Here is a 27272-nt window from a genome sequence, read left to right as displayed (position 1 = left end):
AAGTCCATAGTGGTTCTAACATAATAGTGAGAGTCCAGTCCATAGTGGATGTAACATAATAGTGAGAGTCCAGTCCATAGTGGATCTAACATAATAGTGAGAGTCCAGTCCATAGTGGGGCCAGCAGGAGACCATCCCAAGTGGAGACAGGTCAGCAGCGCAGAGACGTCCCCAACCGATACACAGGCGACAGGTCCACCCTGGGTCCCGACCCTGGACAGCCAGCGCTTCATCCGTGGCCATTGAAACTGTGGGGCATAGCACAAAAAAAAAGAAACGGCAGATCAACTGGCCTAAAAGGGGGTCTATTTAAAGGCTAGAGTATACAAATGAGTTTTAAGATGTGACTTAAATGCTTCTACTGAGGTAGCATCTCTAACTGTTACTGCTAGAACATTCCAGAGTTCTGGAGACCCAATAGAAAACGCTCTATAGCCTGCAGACATTTTTGGGCTCTGGGAATCACTAATAAGCCGGAGTTGTGTGAAGGCAGACTTCTTGCCAGGACATATGGTACAATACAATCAGCAGGACAGGATATAGATATAGATATAGATATATAGATATAGAAGCCTCCTGTGTTGAACATGTCTGTCTGTGTCATTCTTGTGGTCTGCAGCTAGTAGTCTGGCTCCAGTTGCATAGTCACAAAAGTGACCTTGGACTGATGTGGCCGCATCACTGACAACATCTGTGTTGTGTCCTTGTGGCGTGGCGTCCTTTCACGTACTGTCCCACCTGTCTGTCCTCAGGAAGGTGAACAAATGCTACCGAGGACGCTCCTGCCCCATCATCGTCCACTGCAGGTTTGCCATGACAAGTTCTGGGTCCTCGCAGCTGGAGGCCTAACAACAGTCTGTTGGCTCCTTGTCTCCATAGTAACGGAACAGGCCGGACTGGGACCTACATCCTGATTGACATGGTTCTGAATCGTATGGCCAAAGGTGGGCGTTGAGGTTTGAAATGTTCTTCTCCATCCACAAAGTCACGGCGGGTGTTTTCTGCCGGTGCAGGTGTGAAAGAGATCGACATTGCTGCCACACTGGAGCACGTTCGTGACCAGAGGCCTGGAATGGTCCGCACCAAGGTAAACATACAGTATCGTTTGCAGGATTATTAGGCTTTTTGGGGATTCCACTAGCCAAAATCAAGGTAGTTTTTTTTTTAAACATTGCTTCAGCTTGTGTCTTTATGAAGGTGTCATCAATTCGGGCTGGGCGATATATCGATATTTGGTGGGTTTGTCTCTGATATAGAAAATGACTATACGGTGAAATTGGAATATACGTTCTCATTGGAGATGTCCGATAAATGCTGTAAAATGTAATATCGGAAATTATCGGTATCTGTTTGAAAAAGTAAAATTTAGGACTTTTTAAACCGCCACTGTACATAGTGGTACACGGCCGTAGGGAGAAGTCCAGAGCACCAATTTAAAAGACACTGCCTTTGCATGCCGGCCCAATCACATAATATCTACGGCTTTTCACACACACAAGTGAATCCAATGCATACTTGGTCAACAGCCATACAGGTCACACAGAGGGTGGCCGTATAAACAACTTTAACACTGTTACAAATATGCGCCACACTGAACCCACACCAAACAACAATGATAAAACATTTGGGGAGAACATCCGCACCGTAACACAATATAAACACAACAGAACAAATACCCAGCATCCCTTGCAGCACTAACTCTTACGGGACGCTACAATATAAAAGTCCCGCTACCACCAAACCCCGCCCCTCCCACCTCAACCCCGCCCACCTCAACCTGCTCATGCTCTCAAAGGGAGAGCATGTCCCAAATTCCAAGCTGCTGTTTTGAGGCATGTTAAAACAAATAATGCACTTTGTGACTTCAATAATAAATATGGCAGTGCCATGTTGGCATTTTTTTACATAACTTGAGTTGATTTATTTTGGAAAACCTTGTTACATTGTTCAATGCATCCAGCGGGGCATCACAACAACATTAGGCATCATAATGTGTTCATTCCACCACTGTATCTATCAGTATCCGTTGATAACGGTATCAGTAATTAGGAGTTGGACAATATCGGATATCAGCAAAAAGCCATTATTGGACATCTCTAGTTCTCACGCAGTTGCTTTTAGCTGCGGGCATTACACTACAGGCTCTTCTCACTTTTTCTCTCCTTCTCACAGAGACATAAAACAAGCGCACCTTCTTACTTACGTCACATACGTATACGCCCTCGCGGAGCAGAGAGGTAGCGGCATGGTTAACGTTAGCTGTGGTGAGAGTGGTAAAATGAGAGAGAGAAGGTGCTAATCTGGTAACAAATGAAGGAAGAATTCATTCCCAAGAAAACCAGCAGGGGGTCCATCGTCTGGCGGTGGTTTGGCTTCAAGCGGGAAGATGTCCAACAGACAACCGTAATTTAAGTGTGGGGCAAAAGCGTTGCTACAAAAAGTAGCATTACTGCTAATATGTAGCATCATTTAAAAAGTCACCCGCTAGAGAATGAAGAGTGCTTGAAACTCCGCATGTCAACATCTCTGTTCGGTGCCACACCAACAAAATGCCGAGGCAACCATTTCCAGATCAACAACGTATGAAAAAAATAGTCAACAACAGAAGGAGATAACGTCCGCAGGAACCTACCACATAGTGAATTTGATTTCCTATTATGCAGCTCATTATTAGACACTTATTGAAATATCTTGTGTGACATCATGCACAAAAGTGCACTTTGTTTTCAACTATTGTGGGGGCCCTCTGTACAAAAAGTGCACTTTAATGTAGTGTTGTTTTGATATGTCATCTTAGTGACATCATGCACAAAAGTGCACTCATAGCTTGTTTTAAAATGTCTCTGACAATCTTGCACTTTCGGTTTGTGCCACTGCTTGATAACTGTTTCATAAATACACTTTTGGTCAATTGACTTAGCGACCCCGGAGGGAATAAGCGGTAGAAAATGGATGGATGGATGGATGGACTTAGTTGTGATTTCCCTCTCTGCATGAAAGTTTAAAAGTAGCATATATGAATGCAGTATGAAGAAGAATGTTTGAATGTAGACACATAGAATCATCATACTGCTGTCATTATATGCATCAAGTGTTCATTCAAGGCTAAGGCTAATAGACTACAGACTCTGATTACACATTGTTTATTAAAAATAATCAAATAACAGTATCTTATAATAAATAAAAATATTAGAGAAATAAAGAAGCCTACAATTTTTGGTTGTGTTTTCCGCTCTATTTGCAGAATGCCGATATACGATATATATCTCCATATTTTTTCCGTAAAGTTTTAAACAAAACACAAAACAGTCCTAGTTGCCTGAGATACTAAGTATTTCATTATTATGACTTAGTAAGACAATATTTTGACTTAGTAATTTGAGATGATGGCTTCCTGTCTCCATCATGTCCAGAAGTCTCTTCTTTATCTGGACGTCTTCTTTTACTGCATTCAGCAACTTTGTCTCCATTGGAAGTTTTCCTTTTAGTTTGTCGTGTGTTTGGCTGTTGAGTTTTGCCTTGTGAAAAAAAAAAAAAATGTAATAAGGATTTTTACAAAATGACATTCAATAATCATGAATACATTATTTGGGATAAAGCCACTTCCGCCCAGGTGTAGATAGTGACATGTTATTCACAACATGTCAAATGGCCCTCAACATCCTCAGGAAACTATTCATTTTTCAAGTGTATTTAAGTGTTTGTTTTAGTAAGCCTTCCTATCTGGATTAGTTTCTGGTCCCATTTATCCACTCAGACATATGCAACATCCTTTGTTTGTTTTCCAAAAATCTTTAAAGAAGTCCGACTCAGATCATTCCAACAGAAAGCTCCATCTTAAGAACCTTTCTTCTATCCTCAATACATTTAAATTCTATGTTTTACAGTCGAAAAAAGGCTTGTTGATGATAAACTTTCATTTATGTTTCACGCATAGATGAAGGGGGTCCGAGCGAGTAAAATGTTGTTCCGTTAAAGCAGTGTTTTTCAACCACTGTGCCGCGGTGTTGTAAGATACAGTCTAGTGTGCCGTGGGAGATGATCTCATTTCACCTATTTGGGGTAAAAATATTTTTTGCAAACCAGTAATTATAGTTTGCAAATGATGTGTTGTTGTGGAGTGTCGGTGCTTTCTAGAGCTCGGCAGAGTAACCGTGTAATACTCTTCCATGTCAGTAGGTGGCAGCCGGTAGCTAATTGCTTTGTAGAGGGAGGCAGTGTGCAGATAAAAAGATGTCTAATGCCTAAACTAAAAATAAACAAAAGGCAAGTGCCCCTAAGAAAAGGCATTGACGTTGAGGGAAGGCTATGCAGAACCAAAATGGCTGCAAAGTAAACACAAGCAGAATTCTGGACGACAGCAAAGACTTACGATGGTGCAAAGACGGCGTCCACAAAGTACATCTGAACATGACATGACAATCAACAATGTCTCCACAAAGAAGGATAAAAACAACTGAAATATTCCTCAATCAATCAATCAATCAATGTTTACTTATATAGCCCTAAATCACTAGTGTCTCAAAGGGCTGCACAAACCACTACCACATCCTCGGTAGGCCCACATAAGGGCAAGGAAAACTCACACCCAGTGGGACGTCGGTGACAATGATGACTATGAGAACCTTGGAGAGGAGGAAAGCAATGGATGTGGAGCGGGTCTAACATGATACTGTGAAAGTTCAATCCATAATGGATCCAACACAGTCGCGAGAGTCTAAAGTAGATGCGGGAAATATCGCTCAAAGGAAGACATGAAACTGCTACAGGAAAATAGCAAAAAAAGAGAAAAATCCACCAAAATAGGAGCGCAAGACAAGAAGTAAAAGACTACACACAGGAAAAGAGCAAAGAGGTGCAAATAAGTGAGGGTGTGATGTGACAGGTGGTGACAGTACACCTACTTTGAGACAAGAGCTATAGTCATGCATGCTTGCTTATGCTTTAAAGTCCATCCATCCATTTTCTACCGCTTATTCCCTTTGGGGTCACGGGGGGTGCTGGTGCCTATCTCAGCTACAGTCGAGCGGAAGGGCGGCGTACGCCCTGGACAAGTCGCCACCTCATCGCAGGGCCTGCTTTAAAGTCATATCCAACAATGTCCACTTTTTACTGTCAACTGAGTTTTAGCTTTTTAATGATTTCTGCGGGTGGTGTGCCTCCGCATTTTTTCAATGCAAAAAATGTGCCCTGGCTCAAAAAAGGTTGAAAAACACTGCGTTGAAGCAATAAAAAGTTGAGTTCCTGTTGCTGCTTCCTGGTTTGTCCACACAAGAAACACCCGGCTTCTTAAAATGATTGAAAGTGTGAAGGCAGTCGCAAGGATTGGACAAAAGTTGCGAGGCCGCGCATAATAAACAAGAATTGCTTGAAGCTTCCCAATTCCTGGAGGGTCTTTGTGATGTAGACTGTGACTAAAGCATGACTCTCCTCTGTTAGGACCAGTTTGAATTTGCCCTGACTGCTGTTGCCGAGGAGGTCAACGCCATCATTAAAGCTCTGCCTCAGTGAAGCTGGACCACACTTATGCCTGATGACCTCTGGACTGCCTTTTGCCTTGAAAATCAACAGTGATGTCACAACAATGAAAATTTAAAAAAATCTTTCAAACATTTAAGATTTGGAAAGGATTTGCACAAACGTCATTTACTGATGTACAAACCCCGTTTCCATATGAGTTGGGAAATTGTGTTAGATGTAAATATAAACAGAATACAATGATTTGCAAATCCTTTTCAAGCCATATTCAGTTGAATATGCTACAAAGACAACATATTTGATGTTCAAACTCATAAACTTTATTTTTTTTTGCAAATAATAATTAACTTAGAATTTCATGGCTGCAACACGTGCCAAAGTAGTTGGGAAAGGGCATGTTCACCACTGTGTTACATCACCTTTTCTTTTAACAACACTCAATAAACGTTTGGGAACTGAGGAAACTAATTGTTGAAGCTTTGAAAGTGGAATTCTTTCCCATTCTTGTTTTATGTAGAGCTTCAGTCCTTCAACAGTCCGGGGTCTCCGCTGTCGTATTTTACACTTCATAATGAGCCACACATTTTCCATGGGAGACAGGTCTGGACTGCAGGCAGGCCTGGAAAGTACCCGCACTCTTTCTTTACAAAGCCACGCTGTTGTAACACTTGTCTAACTGAAATAAGCAGGGGCGTCCATGATAACGTTGCTTGGATGACAACATATGTTGTTCCAAAACCTGTATGTACCTTTCAGCATTAATAGTGCCTTCACAGATGTGTAAGTTACCCATGCCTTGGGCACTAATACACCCCCATACCATCACACATGCTGGCTTTTCAACTTTGCGCCTATAACAATCCGAATGGTTATTTTCGTCTTTGTTCGAGAGGACACCACATCTTCTGTTTCCAAATATAATTAGAAATTTGGACTTGTCAGACCACAGAACACCTTTCCACTTTGCATCAGTCCATCGTAGGTGAGCTCGGGCCCAGCAAAGCCGGCGGCATTTCTGGATGTTGTTGATAAATGGGTTTGGCTTTGCATAGTAGAGTTTTAACTTGCACTTACAGATGTAGCAACCAACTGTAGTTACTGACAGTTGTTTTATGAAGTGTTCCTGAGCCCATGTGGTGATATCCTTTACACACTGATGTCGTTTTTGCGATGCAGTACCGCCTGAGGGATCAAAAGTCTGTAATATCATCGCTTACGTGCAATAATTTCACCAGATTCTCTGAACTTTTTGATGATTTTACAGACCGTAGATGGTAAAATCCCTAAATTCCTTGCAATAGCTCGTTGAGAAATGTTGTTCTAAAACTGTTTGACAATTTGCTTACAAAGTGGTGACCCTCGCCCCATCCTTGTTTGTGAATTACTTAGCATTTCATGGAAGTTGATTTTATACCCAATCATGGCACCCACCTGTTCCCACCTGAGGGATGGAAGGTCACGGTCATTTAATGTTGGTTTCCTGACATGCTGCTTACGTGGAGTGATTTCTCCAGATTCTCTGAACCTTTTGATGATATTATGGAGCGTAGATGTTGAAATCCCTAAATTTCTTGCAATGTCACTTTGAGAAAGGTTGTTCTTAAACTGTTTGACTATTTGCTCACACAGTTGTGGACAAAGGGGTGTACCTCGCCCCATCCTTTCCAGTGAAGATTGAGAATTTTTTGGGAAGCTGTTTTCATAGCCAATCATGGCACCCACCTGTTCCCAATTAGCTTGCACACCTGTGGGATGTTCCAAATAAGTGTTTGATGAGCATTCCTCAACTTTATCTGTATTTATTGCCACCTTTCCCAACTTCTTTGTCACATGTTGCTGGCATCAAATTCTAAAGTTAATGATTATTTGCACAAAAAAAAAGTTTATGAGTTTGAACATCAAATATGTTGTCTTTGTAGCATATTCAACTGAATATGGCTTGAAAAGGATTTGCAAATCATTGTATTCTGTTTATATTTACATCTAACACAATTTCCCAACTCATATGGAAACGGGGTTTGTATTGGTTTTGTGGGATAACAACTGCTGTAACACATTACATTTTCATTGTAGAATGCTAAATTAGTTCCGTCCCTAACTTCCTGTCATCTGGTAGCATTTAAATGAAAAATGAGGTTTGACTTGTACCTGTGCAAATCCATTCTAAAGATACTGTGGCGGTTTTCTTGGGGGAACTTGAAGCAGATACATTTCAGCTTGTGCTCGTGTGGTTTGTCGTTAATTGTGCTGCTAAATAAATACACGTGGTTTTGTCTCAGGAAGTTTGAGTCAAAGCTTGAAAAAGGACTTCTACTTCATCCTATACAGTGAAGTTAAGGTCAGATATTGGTGGTGATCTCCTGCTGGCGGTTAACTTCCCTCACATGACTAACATCTGCAAAAAAAGAAAATGTCCTATGTGTGCCATTAAGATGTTTTTATGTCACTGGTATTGTCATGTATCTTACGCAACTTCTAAAATGAAAAAAAAAAATGGAAGAAATATTCAATGAGAAACAACTATTTTGTAACTGTGAAATTATAAATAAATATTTTCGTGTTTCAGTACTGCAACCAGTTTGTTTGCCTTTGTTTGTGCTATCAGATTATATCATATATCTTCTTTGGAATATTCTAGTGCAGGGGTCACCAACGCGGTGCCCGTAAGGACCAGATGAGTCGCCCGCTGGCCTGTTCTAAAAATAGCTCAAATAGCAGCACTTACCAGTGGGCTGCCTCTATTTTTTAAATGTTATTTATTTACTAGCAAGCTGGTTTCGCTTTTCTCGACATTTTTAATTCTAAGAGAGACAAAACTCAAATAGAATTTGAAAATCCAAGAAAATATTTTAAAGACTTGGTCTTTACTTGTTTAAATAAATTCATTTATCTTTTTACTTTGCTTCTTATAACTTTCAGAAAGACACTTTTAGAGAAAAAATACAACCTTAAAAATGGTATTAGGATTTTTTAACACATATACCTTTTTACCTTTTAAATTCCTTCCTCTTCTTTCCTGACAATTTATACCAATGTTCAAGTATTTTTTTTAATTATTATTGTAAATAATAATAAATACATTTTAATTTAATCCTTCATTTTAGCTTATGTTTTTTCGACAAAGAATATTTGAAATATTTCTTCAAAGTTATTATGATTAAAATTCAAAACAATTCTGGCAAATCGAGAAAATCTGTAGAATCAAATTCATATCCTATTTCAAAGTCTTTTGAATTCCTTTTAAAATTTTTGTTGTGGAAAATCTAGAAAAAATAATGATTTGTCTTTGTCAGAAATATAGCTTGGTCCAATGTTTTATATATTCTAATAAAGTGCAGATTGGATTTTAACCTATTTAAAACATGTCATCAAAATTTGAAAATTAATCTTAATCAGGAAAAAATACTAATGGTGTTCCATAAATTATTTTTTATATTTTTAAAACAGATTCGAATTATCTAGTTTTTCTCTTCATTTTTTTCGGTTGAATTATGAATTTTAAAGAATCGAAATTAAAGATAAACTATGTTTCAAAATTTAATTTTCATTTGTTTCGTGTTTTGTCCTCTTTCAAAATGTTCAATTAAGTGTTTTTTAATCATTTATTCTCTACAAAAAACCTTCCGTAAAAGGAAAAAAATGTACGACGGAATGACAGACAGAAATACCATTATATATATATATATATATATATATATATATATATATATATATATATATATATATATATATATATATATATATATATATATATATATATATATATAATTATTTATTACAGGTAAATTGAGCAAATTGGCTATTTCTGGCAATTGATTGAAGTGTGTATCAAACTGGTAGCCCTTCGCATTAATCAGTAGCCAAGAAGTAGCTCTTGCTTTCAAAAAGGCTGCTGACTCCTGCTTTAGTGCATATAAGAATATAAGAATATAAGAATATAAGAATATTGCAAGGTGAGAAAGGAAGCACTAAATGAAAGCGGAACCTTCAAACCACAGTCTTGTTTCCCGCCGGTGTGGGAATCCTCGCTTGTCAACAAACTGCTGCTGCCGGACTGGATGCTAATGTAATGTTAGCACACTTTGTCATCATTGTAAGCAATACTTCTCTTTTATCTGCAAGACCAAAACTCCTTAAATTGATTTCTGTTGTAAATGGAACCCGAATCGAGGTTTTAATGTGCGCTGTTACAAACCAGCAAGTCTATTGTGTTTGAACACACACATGTGCGTCATAGAGGACTAATTCTACTTCATACGTGGAAGTAAGTCATTCAAGCAGGTGTGTAATTCAAGCAGGTGTGTAATTCAAGCAGGTGTGTAATTCAAGCAGGAAGGTATTTATTTAAACCAACTTATGAACACTTCTGCGTTTCATTGTGTAAACCCGGAAGTGACTCTCTCTGCTGTATGGTGGCCGACGGGGTCAAACGCACAGTAACATCCCAACGCGCCTGTTCAAAAATGCACAGACAACTATTGTCATGAACTATTGTCATGAACTATCCATCCATCCATTTTCTACCGCTTATTCCCTTTCGGGGTCGCGTGGGGCGCTGGCGCCTATCTCAGATACAATCGGGCGGAAGGCGGGGTACACCCTGGACCAGTCGCCACCTCATCGCAGGTCATGAACTATTGTCATGCAACTATTGTCATGCAACTATTGTCATACAACTATTGTCATGCAACTATTGTCATGCAACTATTGTCATGCAACTATTGTCATGGAACTATTGTCATGGAACTATTGTCATGCAACTATTGTCCTGGAACTATTGTCATGCAACTATTGTCATGCAACTATTGTCATGGAACTATTGTCATGGAACTATTGTCATGCAACTATTGTCATGGAACTATTGTCATACAACTATTGTCATGCAACTATTGTCATGCAACTATTGTCATGCAACTATTGTCATGCAACTATTGTCATACAACTATTGTCATGCAACTATTGTCATGGAACTATTGTCATGGAACTATTGTCATGCAACTATTGTCATACAACTATTGTCATACAACTATTGTCATGGAACTATTGTCATGCAACTATTGTCATGCAACTGTTGTCATGCAACTATTGTCATGCAACTGTTGTCATGCAACTATTGTCATACAACTATTGTCATGCAACTATTGTCATGGAACTATTGTCATGGAACTATTGTCATGCAACTATTGTCATACAACTATTGTCATACAACTATTGTCATGGAACTATTGTCATGCAACTATTGTCATGCAACTGTTGTCATGCAACTATTGTCATGCAACTGTTGTCATGCAACTATTGTCATGCAACTATTGTCATGCAACTATTGTCATGCAACTATTGTCATGCAACTATTGCCATGCAACTATTGTCATACAACTATTGTCATACAACTATTGTCATTGAACTATTGTCATTGAACTATTGTCATTGAACTATTGTCATTGAACTATTGTCATGGAACTATTGTCATGGAACTATTGTCATGCAACTATTGTCATACAACTATTGTCATGCAACTATTGTCATGCAACTATTGTCATACAACTATTGTCATGCAACTATTGTCATGCAACTATTGTCATGGAACTATTGTCATGGAACTATTGTCATGCAACTATTGTCCTGGAACTATTGTCATGCAACTATTGTCATGGAACTATTGTCATGCAACTATTGTCATGGAACTATTGTCATGGAACTATTGTCATGCAACTATTGTCATGGAACTATTGTCATACAACTATTGTCATGCAACTATTGTCATGCAACTATTGTCATGCAACTATTGTCATGCAACTATTGTCATACAACTATTGTCATGGAACTATTGTCATGGAACTATTGTCATGCAACTATTGTCATACAACTATTGTCATACAACTATTGTCATGGAACTATTGTCATGCAACTATTGTCATGCAACTGTTGTCATGCAACTATTGTCATGCAACTGTTGTCATGCAACTATTGTCATACAACTATTGTCATGCAACTATTGTCATGGAACTATTGTCATGGAACTATTGTCATGCAACTATTGTCATACAACTATTGTCATACAACTATTGTCATGGAACTATTGTCATGCAACTATTGTCATGCAACTGTTGTCATGCAACTATTGTCATGCAACTGTTGTCATGCAACTATTGTCATGCAACTATTGTCATGCAACTATTGTCATACAACTATTGTCATGCAACTATTGCCATGCAACTATTGTCATACAACTATTGTCATACAACTATTGTCATTGAACTATTGTCATTGAACTATTGTCATTGAACTATTGTCATGGAACTATTGTCATGGAACTATTGTCATGCAACTATTGTCATGGAACTATTGTCATGAACTATTGTCATGGAACTATTGTCATGGAACTATTGTCATGAACTATTGTCATGCAACTATTGTCATGCAACTATTGTCATGGAACTATTGTCATGGAACTATTGTCATTGAACTATTGTCATGGAACTATTGTCATGCAACTATTGTCATGGAACTATTGTCATGAACTATTGTCATGGAACTATTGTCATGGAACTATTGTCATGGAACTATTGTCATGAACTATTGTCATGGAACTATTGTCATGCAACTATTGTCATGGAACTATTGTCATGGAACTATTGTCATGAACTATTGTCATGGAACTATTGTCATGGAACTATTGTCATGGAACTATTGTCATGAACTATTGTCATTGAACTATTGTCATTGAACTATTGTCATGGAACTATTGTCATGGAACTATTGTCATGGAACTATTGTCATGAACTATTGTCATGGAACTATTGTCATGAAACTATTGTCATGAACTATTGTCATGGAACTATTGTCATGCAACTATTGTCATGGAACTATTGTCATGGAACTATTGTCATGAACTATTGTCATGGAACTATTGTCATGAACTATTGTCATGCAACTATTGTCATGCAACTATTGTCATGCAACTATTGTCATGGAACTATTGTCATACAACTATTGTCATGAACTATTGTCATGGAACTATTGTCATGGAACTGTTGTCATGCAACTATTGTCGTGCAACTATTGTCATTGAACTATTGTCATTGAACTATTGTCATTGAACTATTGTCATGGAACTATTGTCATGGAACTATTGTCATGGAACTATTGTCATGCAACTATTGTCATGGAACTATTGTCATGGAACTATTGTCATGGAACTATTGTCATGAACTATTGTCATGGAACTATTGTCATAGAACTATTGTCATGGAACTATTGTCATGGAACTATTGTCATGGAACTATTGTCATGAACTATTGTCATGCAACTATTGTCATGCAACTATTGTCATGGAACTATTGTCATACAACTATTGTCATGAACTATTGTCATGGAACTATTGTCATGGAACTATTGTCATGCAACTATTGTCATGCAACTATTGTCATACAACTATTGTCATACAACTATTGTCATGGAACTATTGTCATGCAACTATTGTCATGCAACTGTTGTCATGCAACTATTGTCATGCAACTGTTGTCATGCAACTATTGTCATGCAACTATTGTCATGCAACTATTGTCATACAACTATTGTCATGCAACTATTGCCATGCAACTATTGTCATACAACTATTGTCATACAACTATTGTCATTGAACTATTGTCATTGAACTATTGTCATTGAACTATTGTCATGGAACTATTGTCATGGAACTATTGTCATGCAACTATTGTCATGGAACTATTGTCATGAACTATTGTCATGGAACTATTGTCATGGAACTATTGTCATGAACTATTGTCATGCAACTATTGTCATGCAACTATTGTCATGGAACTATTGTCATGGAACTATTGTCATTGAACTATTGTCATGGAACTATTGTCATGCAACTATTGTCATGGAACTATTGTCATGAACTATTGTCATGGAACTATTGTCATGGAACTATTGTCATGGAACTATTGTCATGAACTATTGTCATGGAACTATTGTCATGCAACTATTGTCATGGAACTATTGTCATGAACTATTGTCATGGAACTATTGTCATGGAACTATTGTCATGGAACTATTGTCATGGAACTATTGTCATGAACTATTGTCATTGAACTATTGTCATTGAACTATTGTCATGAACTATTGTCATGGAACTATTGTCATGAACTATTGTCATGCAAGTATTGTCATGCAACTATTGTCATGCAACTATTGTCATGGAACTATTGTCATACAACTATTGTCATGAACTATTGTCATGGAACTATTGTCATGGAACTGTTGTCATGCAACTATTGTCGTGCAACTATTGTCATTGAACTATTGTCATGGAACTATTGTCATGGAACTATTGTCATGGAACTATTGTCATGGAACTATTGTCATGCAACTATTGTCATGGAACTATTGTCATGGAACTATTGTCATGGAACTATTGTCATGAACTATTGTCATGGAACTATTGTCATGGAACTATTGTCATGGAACTATTGTCATGGAACTATTGTCATGGAACTATTGTCATGAACTATTGTCATGCAACTATTGTCATGCAACTATTGTCATGGAACTATTGTCATACAACTATTGTCATGAACTATTGTCATGGAACTATTGTCATGGAACTATTGTCATGCAACTATTGTCATACAACTATTGTCATGCAACTATTGTCATGGAACTATTGTCATGCAACTATTGTCATGAACTATTGTCATACAACTATTGTCATACAACTATTGTCATACAACTACTGTCATGGAACTATTGTCATGCAACTATTGTCATACAACTATTGTCCTGGAACTATTGTCATGCAACTATTGTCATGGAACTATTGTCATGGAACTATTGTCATGCAACTATTGTCATGGAACTATTGTCATACAACTATTGTCATGCAACTATTGTCATGCAACTATTGTCATGCAACTATTGTCATGCAACTATTGTCATACAACTATTGTCATGCAACTATTGTCATGGAACTATTGTCATGGAACTATTGTCATGCAACTATTGTCATACAACTATTGTCATGGAACTATTGTCATGCAACTATTGTCATGCAACTATTGTCATGCAACTGTTGTCATGCAACTATTGTCATGCAACTATTGTCATGCAACTATTGTCATGCAACTATTGTCATGCAACTATTGTCATGCAACTATTGTCATGCAACTATTGTCATGCAACTATTGTCATGCAACTATTGTCATGCAACTATTGTCATGCAACTATTGTCATACAACTATTGTCATTGAACTATTGTCATTGAACTATTGTCATGGAACTATTGTCATGCAACTATTGTCATGGAACTATTGTCATGGAACTATTGTCATGAACTATTGTCATGGAACTATTGTCATGAACTATTGTCATGCAACTATTGTCATGCAACTATTGTCATGGAACTATTGTCATACAACTATTGTCATGAACTATTGTCATGGAACTATTGTCATGGAACTGTTGTCATGCAACTATTGTCATGCAACTATTGTCATGCAACTATTGTCATGCAACTATTGTCATTGAACTATTGTCATGGAACTATTGTCATGAAACTATTGTCATGAACTATTGTCATGGAACTATTGTCATGCAACTATTGTCATGGAACTATTGTCATGGAACTATTGTCATGAACTATTGTCATGGAACTATTGTCATGAACTATTGTCATGAACTATTGTCATGCAACTATTGTCATGCAACTATTGTCATGCAACTATTGTCATGGAACTATTGTCATGCAACTATTGTCATGCAACTATTGTCATGGAACTATTGTCATGGAACTATTGTCATGGAACTATTGTCATGCAACTATTGTCATGCAACTATTGTCATGCAACTATTGTCATGGAACTATTGTCATGGAACTATTGTCATGCAACTATTGTCATGGAACTATTGTCATGGAACTATTGTCATGAACTATTGTCATGCAACTATTGTCATGGAACTATTGTCATGGAACTATTGTCATGCAACTATTGTCATGCAACTATTGTCATGCAACTATTGTCATGGAACTATTGTCATGCAACTGTTGTCATGCAACTGTTGTCATGCAACTATTGTCATGCAACTGTTGTCATGCAACTATTGTCATGCAACTATTGTCATACAACTATTGTCATGGAACTATTGTCATGCAACTATTGTCATGAACTATTGTCATTGAACTATTGTCATGGAACTATTGTCATGGAACTATTGTCATGAACTATTGTCATGCAACTATTGTCATGGAACTATTGTCATGGAACTATTGTCATGGAACTATTGTCATGCAACTATTGTCATGCAACTATTGTCATGCAACTATTGTCATGCAACTATTGTCATGGAACTATTGTCATGCAACTATTGTCATGCAACTATTGTCATGCAACTATTGTCATACAACTATTGTCATGCAACTATTGTCATGAACTATTGTCATGCAACTATTGTCATGGAACTATTGTCATGGAACTATTGTAATGCAACTATTGTCATGGAACTATTGTCATGCAACTATTGTCATGCAACTATTGTCATGGAACTATTGTCATGCAACTATTGTCATGGAACTATTGTCATGCAACTATTGTCATGGAACTATTGTCATACAACTATTGTCATGGAACTATTGTCATGCAACTATTGTCATGGAACTATTGTCATGCAACTATTGTCATGGAACTAATGGAACACGTGCTCCACCGCTGCATGATACAAAAAGATACGAAATAAGGATACTGTAAATGATTATAAGTACCCACAAGCTGCTGAATTAAATGCATAAGAAATGCTGCGAATTGACACGGGCGCCTACGGAGCCCCTAAAGGGACATGGGGGATTTTTTAAAATATATATATTTAGATTTGCGCACTAGGGGACCGAAAGCAATGGATGTCGAGCGGGTCTAACATGATATTGTGAAAGTCCAATCCATAGTGGATGTCATGATCCACTACTTGGATCATGATATGTTCGGGTTTTGTTCTGTTTTGTTAACACATCTGTTTAGTATTCGACTTCCTTAGTTCCCGGTGGCACTTCCTGTTTGGTTCCGTTTCCATAGTTACGGATTTAGTGTCACCTGTCTCTTGTTTTTCGTCGCGCGCCTGCCTCCTAATTTTCCTCCCGATTTAAGCCCGCCTTTGTTTGCCCTTTGGCCTCGCAGTGTAGTTTGCTTTCCACGCAACAGTTGATGCCGCTATCCCGCATTTTGGTAAAGTACTTTTGAACTCGATTAGCTTCCACAATATTTGCATGTTTATTTTCCTAGCTCACATGGTAGCGTCCTTAGTTGTGTCTAGCTCTCATGCTAGTTCAGTTGGTTTTGTTTATAGTGCCTTTGTGCAAGATTTTTGTTCCTAGTCTGTTTTTGTAGTTACACATAAATCTTTTCTTACCTTTACGCTGTGTCCATTCCGCATTGCATCCAATGCAATCCACACCACGATGCCGGCAAAATGTCACAGTGGGTATTTTGATATTTACACATCCCACAAGGGATGTGTAAATATCAAAATATTACGTCAAATCACTTTTTGTCTGGCAATATCACATATAATGACAATTTTACATTAATGAATAAATCTATAACACCTTGGACATATTTATTATGTGCAACAAGAAATAAGTTGCAATTGTGTGTATCTTCCAAACAAGAGGTTTTATCACATTAACATGGGACAAACAATAGACCTTTGAAAGGCAAATATATTGTAGCGTTCCGGAAGAGTTTCGTGCTGCAATGGGTTCTGGGTATTTGTTGTGTTACGGTGCGGATGTTCTCCCGAAATGTGTTTGTCATTCTTGTTTGGTGTGGGTTCACAGTGTGGCGCATATTTGTAACAGTGTTAAAGTTGTTTATACGGCCAGCCTCAGTGTGACCTGTATAGCTGTTGACCAAGTGTGCTTGCATTCACTTGTGTGTGTGAAAAGCCGTAGATATTATGTGATCAGGCCGGCACGCAAAGGCAGTGCCTTTAAGGTTTATTGTCGCTGTGTACTTCTCCCTATTCCCCCTACGTCCGTGTACCACTGTGTACAGCGGCGCTTTAAAAAGTCATACATTTTACTTTTTGAAACGGATACCGATCATTTCCAATATTATATTTTAAAGCATTTATCAGTTGATAATATCGGCAGTACAATATTATTGGACAGCTCTACTTTCAACTTTTTGCTGTTGCTTCTTCATGTTTGTTTTTTGTAATTGATTCTGTCACCAATTCTGTCCGTCCCATAACTGCAGCCCGAGACCCCGCTCATCGAGTGTGTTTCGGGATGGAGCCCAACGGACTGTCCCGTGATGTTCTCCTGGAACGTCCCTGGCTTCCTGTCAGCATCAATGGCTGCCGTCTGCTCGCCAAGAGTTGGTTTGGGGAGACGAGTTGCAGCATCCTGCTGACGGACCTCCAGTGTGTGTGGGAGGAGACCATGCACTCAGCAGCCATCCAGAAGCGAGCGCAGGTGCGAGTGCGACAAATTCATTACCGTGTGTAAATTAGTGGTGTGAATGTTTAGTCACCTCACATTCTGATTCGATTATGAGGCCTGCAATCTGATTTAATTTTTGATTTTCATTGCAGATGTGTAGCCTTAAGATTTAAACAATGTTTTTACAATTACATGTGCCTTCGCAACATAAATTGAAGGAGATCATATTGTGACTAAATAACAAATGGCTGCCAATGTCCCAAAAATTAACCGCAGGCAACACTCAGTAGGTAGGTCGTGAGTTCAAATCCTGGCCGAGTCATACCAAAGACTATAAAAATGGGACCCGTTACCTCTCTGCTTGGCACTCAGCATTAAGGGTTGGAATTGGGGGTTAAATCACCATAAATGATTCCCGGGCGTGGCACCGCTGCTGCCCACTGCTCCCCTCACCTCCCAGGGGGTGATCAAGGGTGATGGGTTAAATGCAGAGAATAATTTGGCCACATCTAGTATGTGTGTGACAATCATTGCTACTTTAACTTTTAACTTTAACATAGTCTGTCTATCTGTGTTGGCCCTGCGATGAGGTGGCCACTTGTCCAGGGTGTACCCCGCCTTCCGCCCGATTGTAGCTGAGATAGGCGCCAGCGCCCCCCGCGACCCCAAAAGGGAATAAGCGGTAGAAAATGGATGGATGGATAGTAGTTACCCCTGCCCTGTGACCTAAGGCTACTCTCATCACAGATCAGGTGCAATAGCCTGCAGAAAATTAAAATGGCACACTCTCGTCCTTCTAATGCAGGCTTGGCAACCAAAATGTTGAACCAAATATACAAAAAAATAATCTGTATGGAGCCACACAAAATTAAAAGTCTTATATAAGTGTTATGATGAAAGCAACACATGGTGTACATGTCTATGTTAGCTATATCAGCCCATCCATCCATCCATCCATCCATCCATCCATTTTCTACCGCTTATACCTTTCAGGGTCGTGGGGGTTCGCTGGAGCCTATCCCTAGTTATATTAGCCTACTATCAAAATGACTTTAAAAGTCTTATATAAGTGTTATAATGAAGTCAACACATGATGTGTCTATATTAGCTATATTAGCTTACTATCAAAATGACTTTAATAGTCTTATATAAGTGTTATAATGAAGGCAACACATGATGTTCGTGTGTATATTAGCTATATTAGCCTACTATCAAAATGACTTTAAAAGTCTTATATAAGTGTAATAATGAAGACAACACATGATGTTCGTGTCTATATTGGTTATATTAGCCTACTATCAAAATGACTTTGTGTTGCAGGCTGACACAAATCTTAGTTGACAGAAATGTTGAAATGTAATATTTATTCTAAACCTACTCAGTGGTCTAGTGGTTAGAGTGTCCGCCCTGAGATGGGTAGGTTGTGAGTTCAAACCCCGGCCGAGTCCTACCAAAGACTATAAAAATGGGAGCCATTACCTCCCTGCTTGGCACTCAGCATCAAGGCTTGGAATTGGGGGTTGAATCACCAAAAATTATTCCCGGGCGCGACCACTGCTGCTGCTCACTGCTGCCCACTGCTCCCCTCACTTCCCAGGGGGTGATCAAGGGTGATGGGTGAAATGCAGAGAATAATTTCGCCACACCTAGTGTGTAGTGACGATCATTGGTACTTTAACTTTAACTTTATTCTACACATGTTTACAACATTGTAAAACATTAGTAAAACTTGGAAATGACTGGCTTAGAATGACCAAAGGTATAGAAGTGTGTGTCCAAGTTAAAGGCTTTGTTCTTCCATTGGATTTATTACAATCGTTGCAAGCTGGGTAACCTTTCTATGCTCTATAATGGCACACAAATATCAGAAATGCAGCCAATATATACATATAATATGTCATAATGAGACATGCAAATATAAATTAAAACACAGAGGACAAAAGTAAAGGAAATAAAATGAGCTCAAATATAGCTACAACGAGGCATAATGATGCAATATGTACATATAAGTAGCCTGGATAGCATGTTAGCATCGATCAGCTTGCCAAAGATGCCTGATTAGCACTCCCACAAATCAATAACATCAACAAACCTCATATGCGTGCATCCTGACACAGCATAAAAGGTTTGGTGTACAAAATGAGACAAAGGAGTGGCATAAAACACGTCTTTCTGTGGCAGCGTTGGAGAAAGTTGTACACGTAAACAAACTACGATGAGTTCAAGGACCGCCAAAATTAGTAGGACAAAACGGCGCTTGCCAAATCCTCTCATCAGTGAAGCATGTTGAATATAAAGAGTGGCATTTCTAACAATTGGGGAGGTTTGTGTCATGTTTGTCTTACAGAAACCATGTTAAAACAAAAAAGATATATTTTTCCTCATCTTTTTCCATTTTCATACATTTTTGAAAAATCTGAAGGAGCCAGTAAGGCGGCGCTAAAGAGCCACGGGTTGCTAAGCCTCGTTGTAAAGCTGCAGTCAAGGCAAGGTTGAGTTAAAAGACACTAGAAGCAGCCATCGACAACAAAGGGCTTTGTCTAGCCTGGATGTACTCCATGGCCTAATTGTACTCTCCTAGTCAAACAAGTTGCACAATTTGGTACGACACAGCCCTAGTTTGAATATTATGTTAATTTATATTTGATTATTGCTTTTATGAATCAATGTATGATTTTGTTTGCGCCCCACGTGCGAATGAATTTTTTGCAAAGTTGCTGTTTGTCGTTTGACAAATGACTTCTTATTCCAGGAGCTGAACAAGCGTTTGCAAGCCCCGGTCCAAGCCTTCTTCGCTCACCTGTGCGAGGTGATTGGCCCCATCCTGTCAGGCAGCGGGCAGCCACATGAAGGCGACGCCCACTTCTCTTTGATGCGACTGGACAGCGCCGACATGGTCCTGAGGCTGAAGAGCAAACTGGCCGGGCTGCCCTTCTACTGGGAGTTTCGCTGCACCCCCGCCCCCATTGCTGTGGTACATCTGCAGTTTGTTTGGAAACTCTTACAAATGTGAAAGAATGAGAGTTGCAGTCTTAAGTTACAAAAGTAATGTGATTACAATAATTACCAATTGTAGCAATATTACTTGCAACAATCGCATTGACATTGCTTTTTTTTTTAATTTCTTGTATTTTGTGCACAAATGATCACAGTGAGTTAGCTTCTGTTTAAGTCCCTCATCCTTTCACAGATCATTGGTGAAAATATACACACCTTTTCATTCTTTATTTCATGAATATTTACATTGTAGATTGTCATATCAAAACTGTGAATGAACATGTGGAGTTCATCCATCCATCCATCCATCCATCCATCCATCCATCTTCCGCTTATCCAAGTAGGGGTTGCGGGGGCCGCAGCCTAAGCAGGGAAACCCAGACTTCCCTCTCCCCAGCCACTTGGTCCAGCTCTTCCCGGGGGATCCCGAAGCGTTCCCAAACCAGCCGTGAGACATAGTCTACCCAAGGTGTCCTGGGTCTTCCCCGTGGCCTCCTACCGGTTGGACATGCCCTAAACACCTCCCTAGGGAGGCGTTCGGGTGGCATCCTGACCAGATGCCCAAACCACCTCATCTGGCTCCTCTCCATGTGGAGGAGCAGCGGCTTTACTTTGAGTTCCTCCCGGATGGCAGAGCTTCTCACCCTATCTCTAAGGGAGAGACCCAAACTCATTTGGGCCGCTTGTACCCGTGATCTTATCCTTTCGGTCATGACCCAAAGCTCATGACCATAGGTGAGGATGGGAACGTAGATCGACCGGTAAATTGAGAGCTTTGCCTTCCGGCTCAGCTCATTCTTCACCACAACGGATCGGTACAACGTCCGCATTACTGAAGACGCCGCACCGATCCGCCTGTCGATCTCACGATCCACTCTTCCCTCACTCGTGAACAAGACTCCTAGGTACTTGAACTCCTCCACTTAGGGCAGGGTCTCCTCCCCAACCCGGAGATGGCACTCCACCCTTTTCTGGGCGAGAGCCATGGACTCGGACTTGGAGGTGCTGATTCTCATCCCAATCGCTTCACACTCGGCTGCGAACCGATCCAGTGAGAGTTGAAGATCCAGGCCAGATGAAGCCATCAGGACCACATCATCTGCAAAAAGCAGAGACCTAATCCCACGGCCACCAAACCGGATCCCCTCAACGCCTTGACTGCACCTAGAAATTCTGTCCATGAAAGTTCTGAACAGAATGGGTGACAAAGGACAGCCTTGGCGGAGTCCAACCCTCACTGGAAACGGGTCCGACTTACCGCCAGCAATGCGGACCAAGTTCTGACACTGATCGTACAGGGAGTGGACCGCCACAATCAGACAGTCCGGTACCCCATACTCTCTGAGCACTCCCCACAGGACTTCCCGAGGGACACGGTCCAATGCCTTATCCAAGTCCACAAAGCACATGTAGACTGGTTGGGCAAACTCCCATGCACCCTCAAGAACCCTGCCGAGAGTATAGAGCTGGTCCACAGTTCCACGACCAGGACGAAAACCACACTGTTCCTCCTGACTCCGAGGTTGGACTATCCGGCGTGGCCTCCTCTCCAGTACACCTGAATAAACCTTACTGGGAAGTCTGAGGAGTGTGATCCCACCACAGTTGGAACACACCGTCGGTCCCCCTTCTTAAAGAGAGGAACCACCACCCCGGTCCGCCCCCCATGTGGAGTTATGTACTTAAAAAAAAAAGGTGAAATAACCAAAAACATGTTTTGTATTAGAGTTTCTTGAAAATAGCCGCCCTTTGCTCTACTTTGCACACTCTTGGCATTCTCTCCATGAGCTGAAATGGTTTTCACTACAAAGGTGTCATAGTTTTGACAATCTACAATATAAATAGTTATGAACCTACAGAAAATGTATTGAGTGATGAGAAGGTGTGTTTCTACTGTCTTTAAAGCAGCGCCACCTATTGGTTGTGATGTCGGTCAGCATGATAATAAGCATTTAGTAAATAAATGTAAAGTTAAAAGTACCAGTGATAGTCACACACACCCGCTGCATTTGACCCATCCCCATGTTCACCCCCCTGGAGGTGAGTGGTCACGCTCGGGAATCATTTTTTAGTGATTTAACCCCCAATTCCAAGCCTTGATGCTGAGTGCCAAGCAGGGAGGTAATGGCTCCCATTTTTATAGTCTTTGGTATGACTCGGCCGGGGTTGAAACTCATAACCTACTCATCTCAGGGCTAGTATAACCCAAATAGAGTGTAAAAGTGCAACATTTCAATGAAAAGTTAAGACCGCATCATTTGTGAACTGTCACGTTGACTCTGCTCCAGAGTGATTTTAGACACATGGCCAACATATGATTCTCTGAAAGGTGTGTCTTCATCTTGTGCGCCCCCTGCTGTCCATGAGCCATGTGCTGCACCAGCAAGTGGAGCAGCTGGAAGGCTTGCTGGTCAGGAAGGATGCTGAGATCCAGGATTACAAGGAGAATGGAGCCACCCTCAGCAGAGGTATACCAATACCATACCCAATAACGTGCTTTGATATCAAGTTGGAATAACCTCTGCTCTCTTTTGTGTGAACACTCTGTGATTGTCTGTGACACAACAACAATTGTTTCTTCTCGTGCGCAGCCCGCTTGCAGACCGAACATTTTGAGCCACACACCTACAGAGGTCGCTTCTTGGCAAAGGTGAAAGGTCTCACACACACACACACACACACACATTAGGGACAATACTGTTGAGTTGTGTTCTGTCCTTCCTGTCCCACCCGTCGGGCTCATGCTCCAACCCTCTGGTGTGTCTTTGCCTCCACTCCTTAGCAGCTAGCTGGTGTGTTGACTGTACCCAGTTGTGGAATTTCTCATCTATGCCTTTGTTGACCCCTGAGTCTTGTGTGCGTGTGTGTGTGTATGAGACTTGGCTTTTCATATCTACCTGAGGAATGTCCAAGGTGTGTCTGCCTTGATGTTTCAATTTTTAATGACGCTCAAAAGTCCGTTTTATGAGCTCATTCGCATCATGTGGTGTTTGGACGAATGGCAAACCATGGTCTTGCATTATTATCAGGCACTTCAGTGGTGGACTCTTCTGGAGTAACGGTAGAGTCCAGTGTTTTTCAACCACTGTGCCGCGGCACTCGAGTGTGCCGTGAGATACAGTCTGGTGTGCCGGGGGAGATTATGTACTGTATTTTCCGCACTATGAGGCGCACAGGATTATAAGGCGCACCTTCAATGAATGGCCTATTTTAAAACTTTGTTCAAATATAGGGCGCACCGCATCATAAGGCGCATAGAATAGATGCTACAGTAGAGGCTGGGGTTGTGTTATGCATCCTTTAGATGGAGCTGCGCTAAAGGGAATGTCAACAAAACAGTCAGGTCAGTCAAACTTTATTAATGGATTACAAACCAGTGTTCTGACAACTCCGTTCACTCCCAAAATGAATAAACGGCTGTTTTATTACTTTCCCCGATTCAATAAACAGGTCAAAAAAAGTCTGATACTGTTACGGTAAATCAAAGGTTAGTGCAATCACAATATAGTAACACTGGAAATAGTGCAAAGCAATAATATACCAATAACTCAACGTTGCTCAAAGGATAATGTCACACAACACACAAAATAAACATGTAAAGCTCACTTTATTAAGTTATTCCTCATCCACAAATCCCTCAAATTCTTTTTCTTCAGTGTTGGAATCAAACAGTTGGGCGAATACGGCATCCAAGTCTCGTCCAAGTCGTCCAAGTCGTCATTAAAGGAGTCTAGATGTTAAATTTTCTTGCTGCTGCTCTATTCCCGTCTTCTACTGTGTGACTGATCGCCTTGAGTTTAAACTCGGCGTCGTAAGCGTGTCTCCTAATAGGAGCCATGTTGGGCTCTTGACATAAACACACAGACACGGCACGCCTCCCGCAGTCATATATCCCAGCATGCACCGCGTGCTTCTTCTTCTATGACAGAAAAGGAAGTCGGCGGCTGCTGGGGAAATAAGGTCGGCGGCTGCTTACCATAGAAGAAGAAGCGCACTTCTTTTACGGGGGAAAATGAAGTTGGCGGCTGCTTACCGTAGTTGCAAGACCTGTTGTGGCTCCATATTGGTCCATATATAAGGCGCACCGGATTATAAGGCACACTGTCAGCTTTTGAGAAAATTTGAGGTTTTTAGGTGCACCTTATAGTGCAGAAAATTAGGTAATTTCACCTATTTGGGTTAGAAATATTTTTTGCAGGCCAGTAATTATAGGGCTTCACGGTGGCAGAGGGGTTAGTGCGTCTGCCTCACAATACGAAGGTCCTGCAGTCCTGGGTTCAATCCCAGGCTCGGGATCTTTCTGTGTGGAGTTTGCATGTTCTCCCCGTGAATGCGTGGGTTCCCTCCGGGTACTCCAGCTTCCTCCCACCTCCACAGACATGCACCTGGAGATAGGCCCCTCCCACCTCCAAAGACATGCACCTGGGGATAGGCCCCTCCCACCTCCAAAGACATGCACCTGGGGATAGGTTGATTGGCAACACTAAATGGGCCCTAGTGTGTGAATGTTGTCTGTCTATCTGTGTTGGCCCTGTGATGAGGTGGCGACTTGTCCAGGGTGTACCCCGCCTTACGCCCGATTGTAGCTGAGATAGGCGCCAGCGCCCCCCGCGACCCCAAAGGGGAATAAGCGGTAGAAAATGGATGGATGGACAGTAATTATAGTCTGCAAATGATGTGTTGTTGTTGGGTGTCGGTGCTGTCTAGAGCTCGGCAGAATAACCGTGTAATACTCTTTAATATCAGTAGGTGGCAGCTGGTAGCTAATTGCTTTGTAGATGTCGGAAACAGTAAGTGACAGTGTGCAGGTAAAAAGGTATCTAATGCTTAAACCAAAAATAAACAAAAGGTGAGTGCCCTTAAGAAAAGGTATTGAAGTTTAGGGAAGGCTATGCAGAAGGCTACAAAAGTAAACATAAACAGAATGCTGGACGACAGCAAAGACTTACTGTGGAGCAAAGACGGCGTCCACAATGTACATCTGAACATGACATGACAATCTACCGTGCTCCCACAAAGAAGGATAAAAACAACTGAAATATTCTTGATTGCTAAAACAAAGTAGATGCGGAGAATATCGCTCAAAAGGAAGACATGAAATTCCTACAGGAAAATACCAAAAAAAGAGAAAAAGCCACCAAAATAAGAGCGCAAGACAAGAAGTAAAAGACTACATACAGGAAAAGAGCAAACAAGTCCAAATAAGTGAGGGTGTGATGTGACAGGTGGTGACAGTACACCTACTTTGAGACAAGAGCTATAGTCATGCATGCTTGCTTATGCTTTAAAGTCATATTCGACAATCACGACTTTTTAGTGTCAACTGAGTTCCATTTTTTTATGAATTCTGCTGGTGGTGTGCCCTGCATTTTTTCAACGCGAAAAATGTGCCTTAGCTTCAAAAAGGTTGAAAAACACGGTATAGTCTATCACACTTGGTAGCAAGTCAGCTGCTTTGTGTCCGTCTGGACCGGTCCCAAGACCCGGTGGTGCAGTTGTAGGGTGAAGAAGAAGAAGAAGAAGAAGAAGAAGAAGAAGGCGTGACCATCTGCTGTCATTTCTGGTGGCAAATTCCACTGGGCTGTGACGAGGCCGCACTGAAATCAGAGGGTTATTAAAGAGGGAATCACACACCAGATTTAGCTGGCTGTGTGAGTGCATGCAGGGCAAAGTATTTAACGGGTGTGTGTAATGTTGACCGAGGTCAACTCTTTACACGTCCTTGTGCTTTTTTCTTTCTTGTTTTCCCCGCGAGCGTCAACGCTGCATTTGACTGAAGTGTGAAGGAGGCTGTGGTCATTAGTGAATCACCTTCTGACACTTGCCTGACTGTTGCTGCTGATATGTGTTTACCTGCCTGCACACAAATGACTTCTGTGTGTTGCCGTCCTTCTCCACCACCTTTCCTTCCCCGCGCTGACCATGATGGAACAGCGGAGGAGCGGCCTGCGGTCTTCCTCTCAAGCCCCTTCCACTCTGTCGCCACACTTCAACATTGACTGGGTTTGAATTAGCCTGCACCCCCGCTTGTCCACACACACGTGTGGGCTCCTGAGGGCCTCATTGTGCTCGACCATTGAGCTGTGACGCACACGCGTGTGCCACTAGCGGCTTTTACAGGACACTTGTGTGTTTTTGCTGCAGACCCTCGGTTGTCCTCTCCCAATGCAAATGTCACCACTGGGGAATGTTCCACACTCACAACAATAGCGAGGAACGAGAAGGACAGATGTTGTCAAGACCTGTTGTTGTTGTTGTTGTGGAAGTTGAACGTTTTTCTAGTTTGTTGACAAGAGTCCTCCAAACTAAATGAGAAACTTTCTTTAGTGAAAACGTGGAACCTGTGAAGAAACCATCGCTG

General features: G+C 40.6%; 2 protein-coding genes across 5 annotated transcripts in view; both read left to right on the top strand.

Moving 5' to 3' along the window:
- LOC133544228 (receptor-type tyrosine-protein phosphatase-like N) overlaps positions 1-8052 on the top strand; it is a 34888-nt gene extending 26836 nt beyond the window's left edge. For all 3 annotated transcript variants that reach the window (XM_061889372.1, XM_061889373.1, XM_061889371.1), the window contains exons 19-22: positions 753-806; positions 880-944; positions 1014-1087; positions 5440-8052. In XM_061889372.1, the coding sequence (XP_061745356.1) occupies positions 753-806; positions 880-944; positions 1014-1087; positions 5440-5511 (265 nt within the window). In that variant the 3' untranslated portion in view covers positions 5512-8052. The remainder of the gene's footprint in view (positions 1-752; positions 807-879; positions 945-1013; positions 1088-5439) is intronic.
- A 1365-nt stretch (positions 8053-9417) lies between these two features.
- nhej1 (nonhomologous end-joining factor 1) overlaps positions 9418-27272 on the top strand; it is a 30415-nt gene continuing 12560 nt past the window's right edge. Inside the window, exons 1-5 of one of the 2 annotated variants that reach the window (XM_061889337.1) lie at positions 9418-9571; positions 17730-17947; positions 20667-20888; positions 23241-23379; positions 23503-23561. In XM_061889337.1, coding sequence (XP_061745321.1) covers positions 17762-17947; positions 20667-20888; positions 23241-23379; positions 23503-23561 — 606 coding nt within the window. In that variant the 5' untranslated portion in view covers positions 9418-9571; positions 17730-17761. The remainder of the gene's footprint in view (positions 9572-17729; positions 17948-20666; positions 20889-23240; positions 23380-23502; positions 23562-27272) is intronic. The other variant, XM_061889338.1, reaches the window with a different exon arrangement.

This window comes from Nerophis ophidion, linkage group LG27, assembly GCF_033978795.1.
Source record: "Nerophis ophidion isolate RoL-2023_Sa linkage group LG27, RoL_Noph_v1.0, whole genome shotgun sequence".
Taxonomy (NCBI): Eukaryota; Metazoa; Chordata; class Actinopteri; order Syngnathiformes; family Syngnathidae; genus Nerophis; species Nerophis ophidion.
The sequence above is the reverse complement of the archived record's forward strand: the minus strand, read 5'-3'. Positions and strand labels throughout refer to the sequence as shown.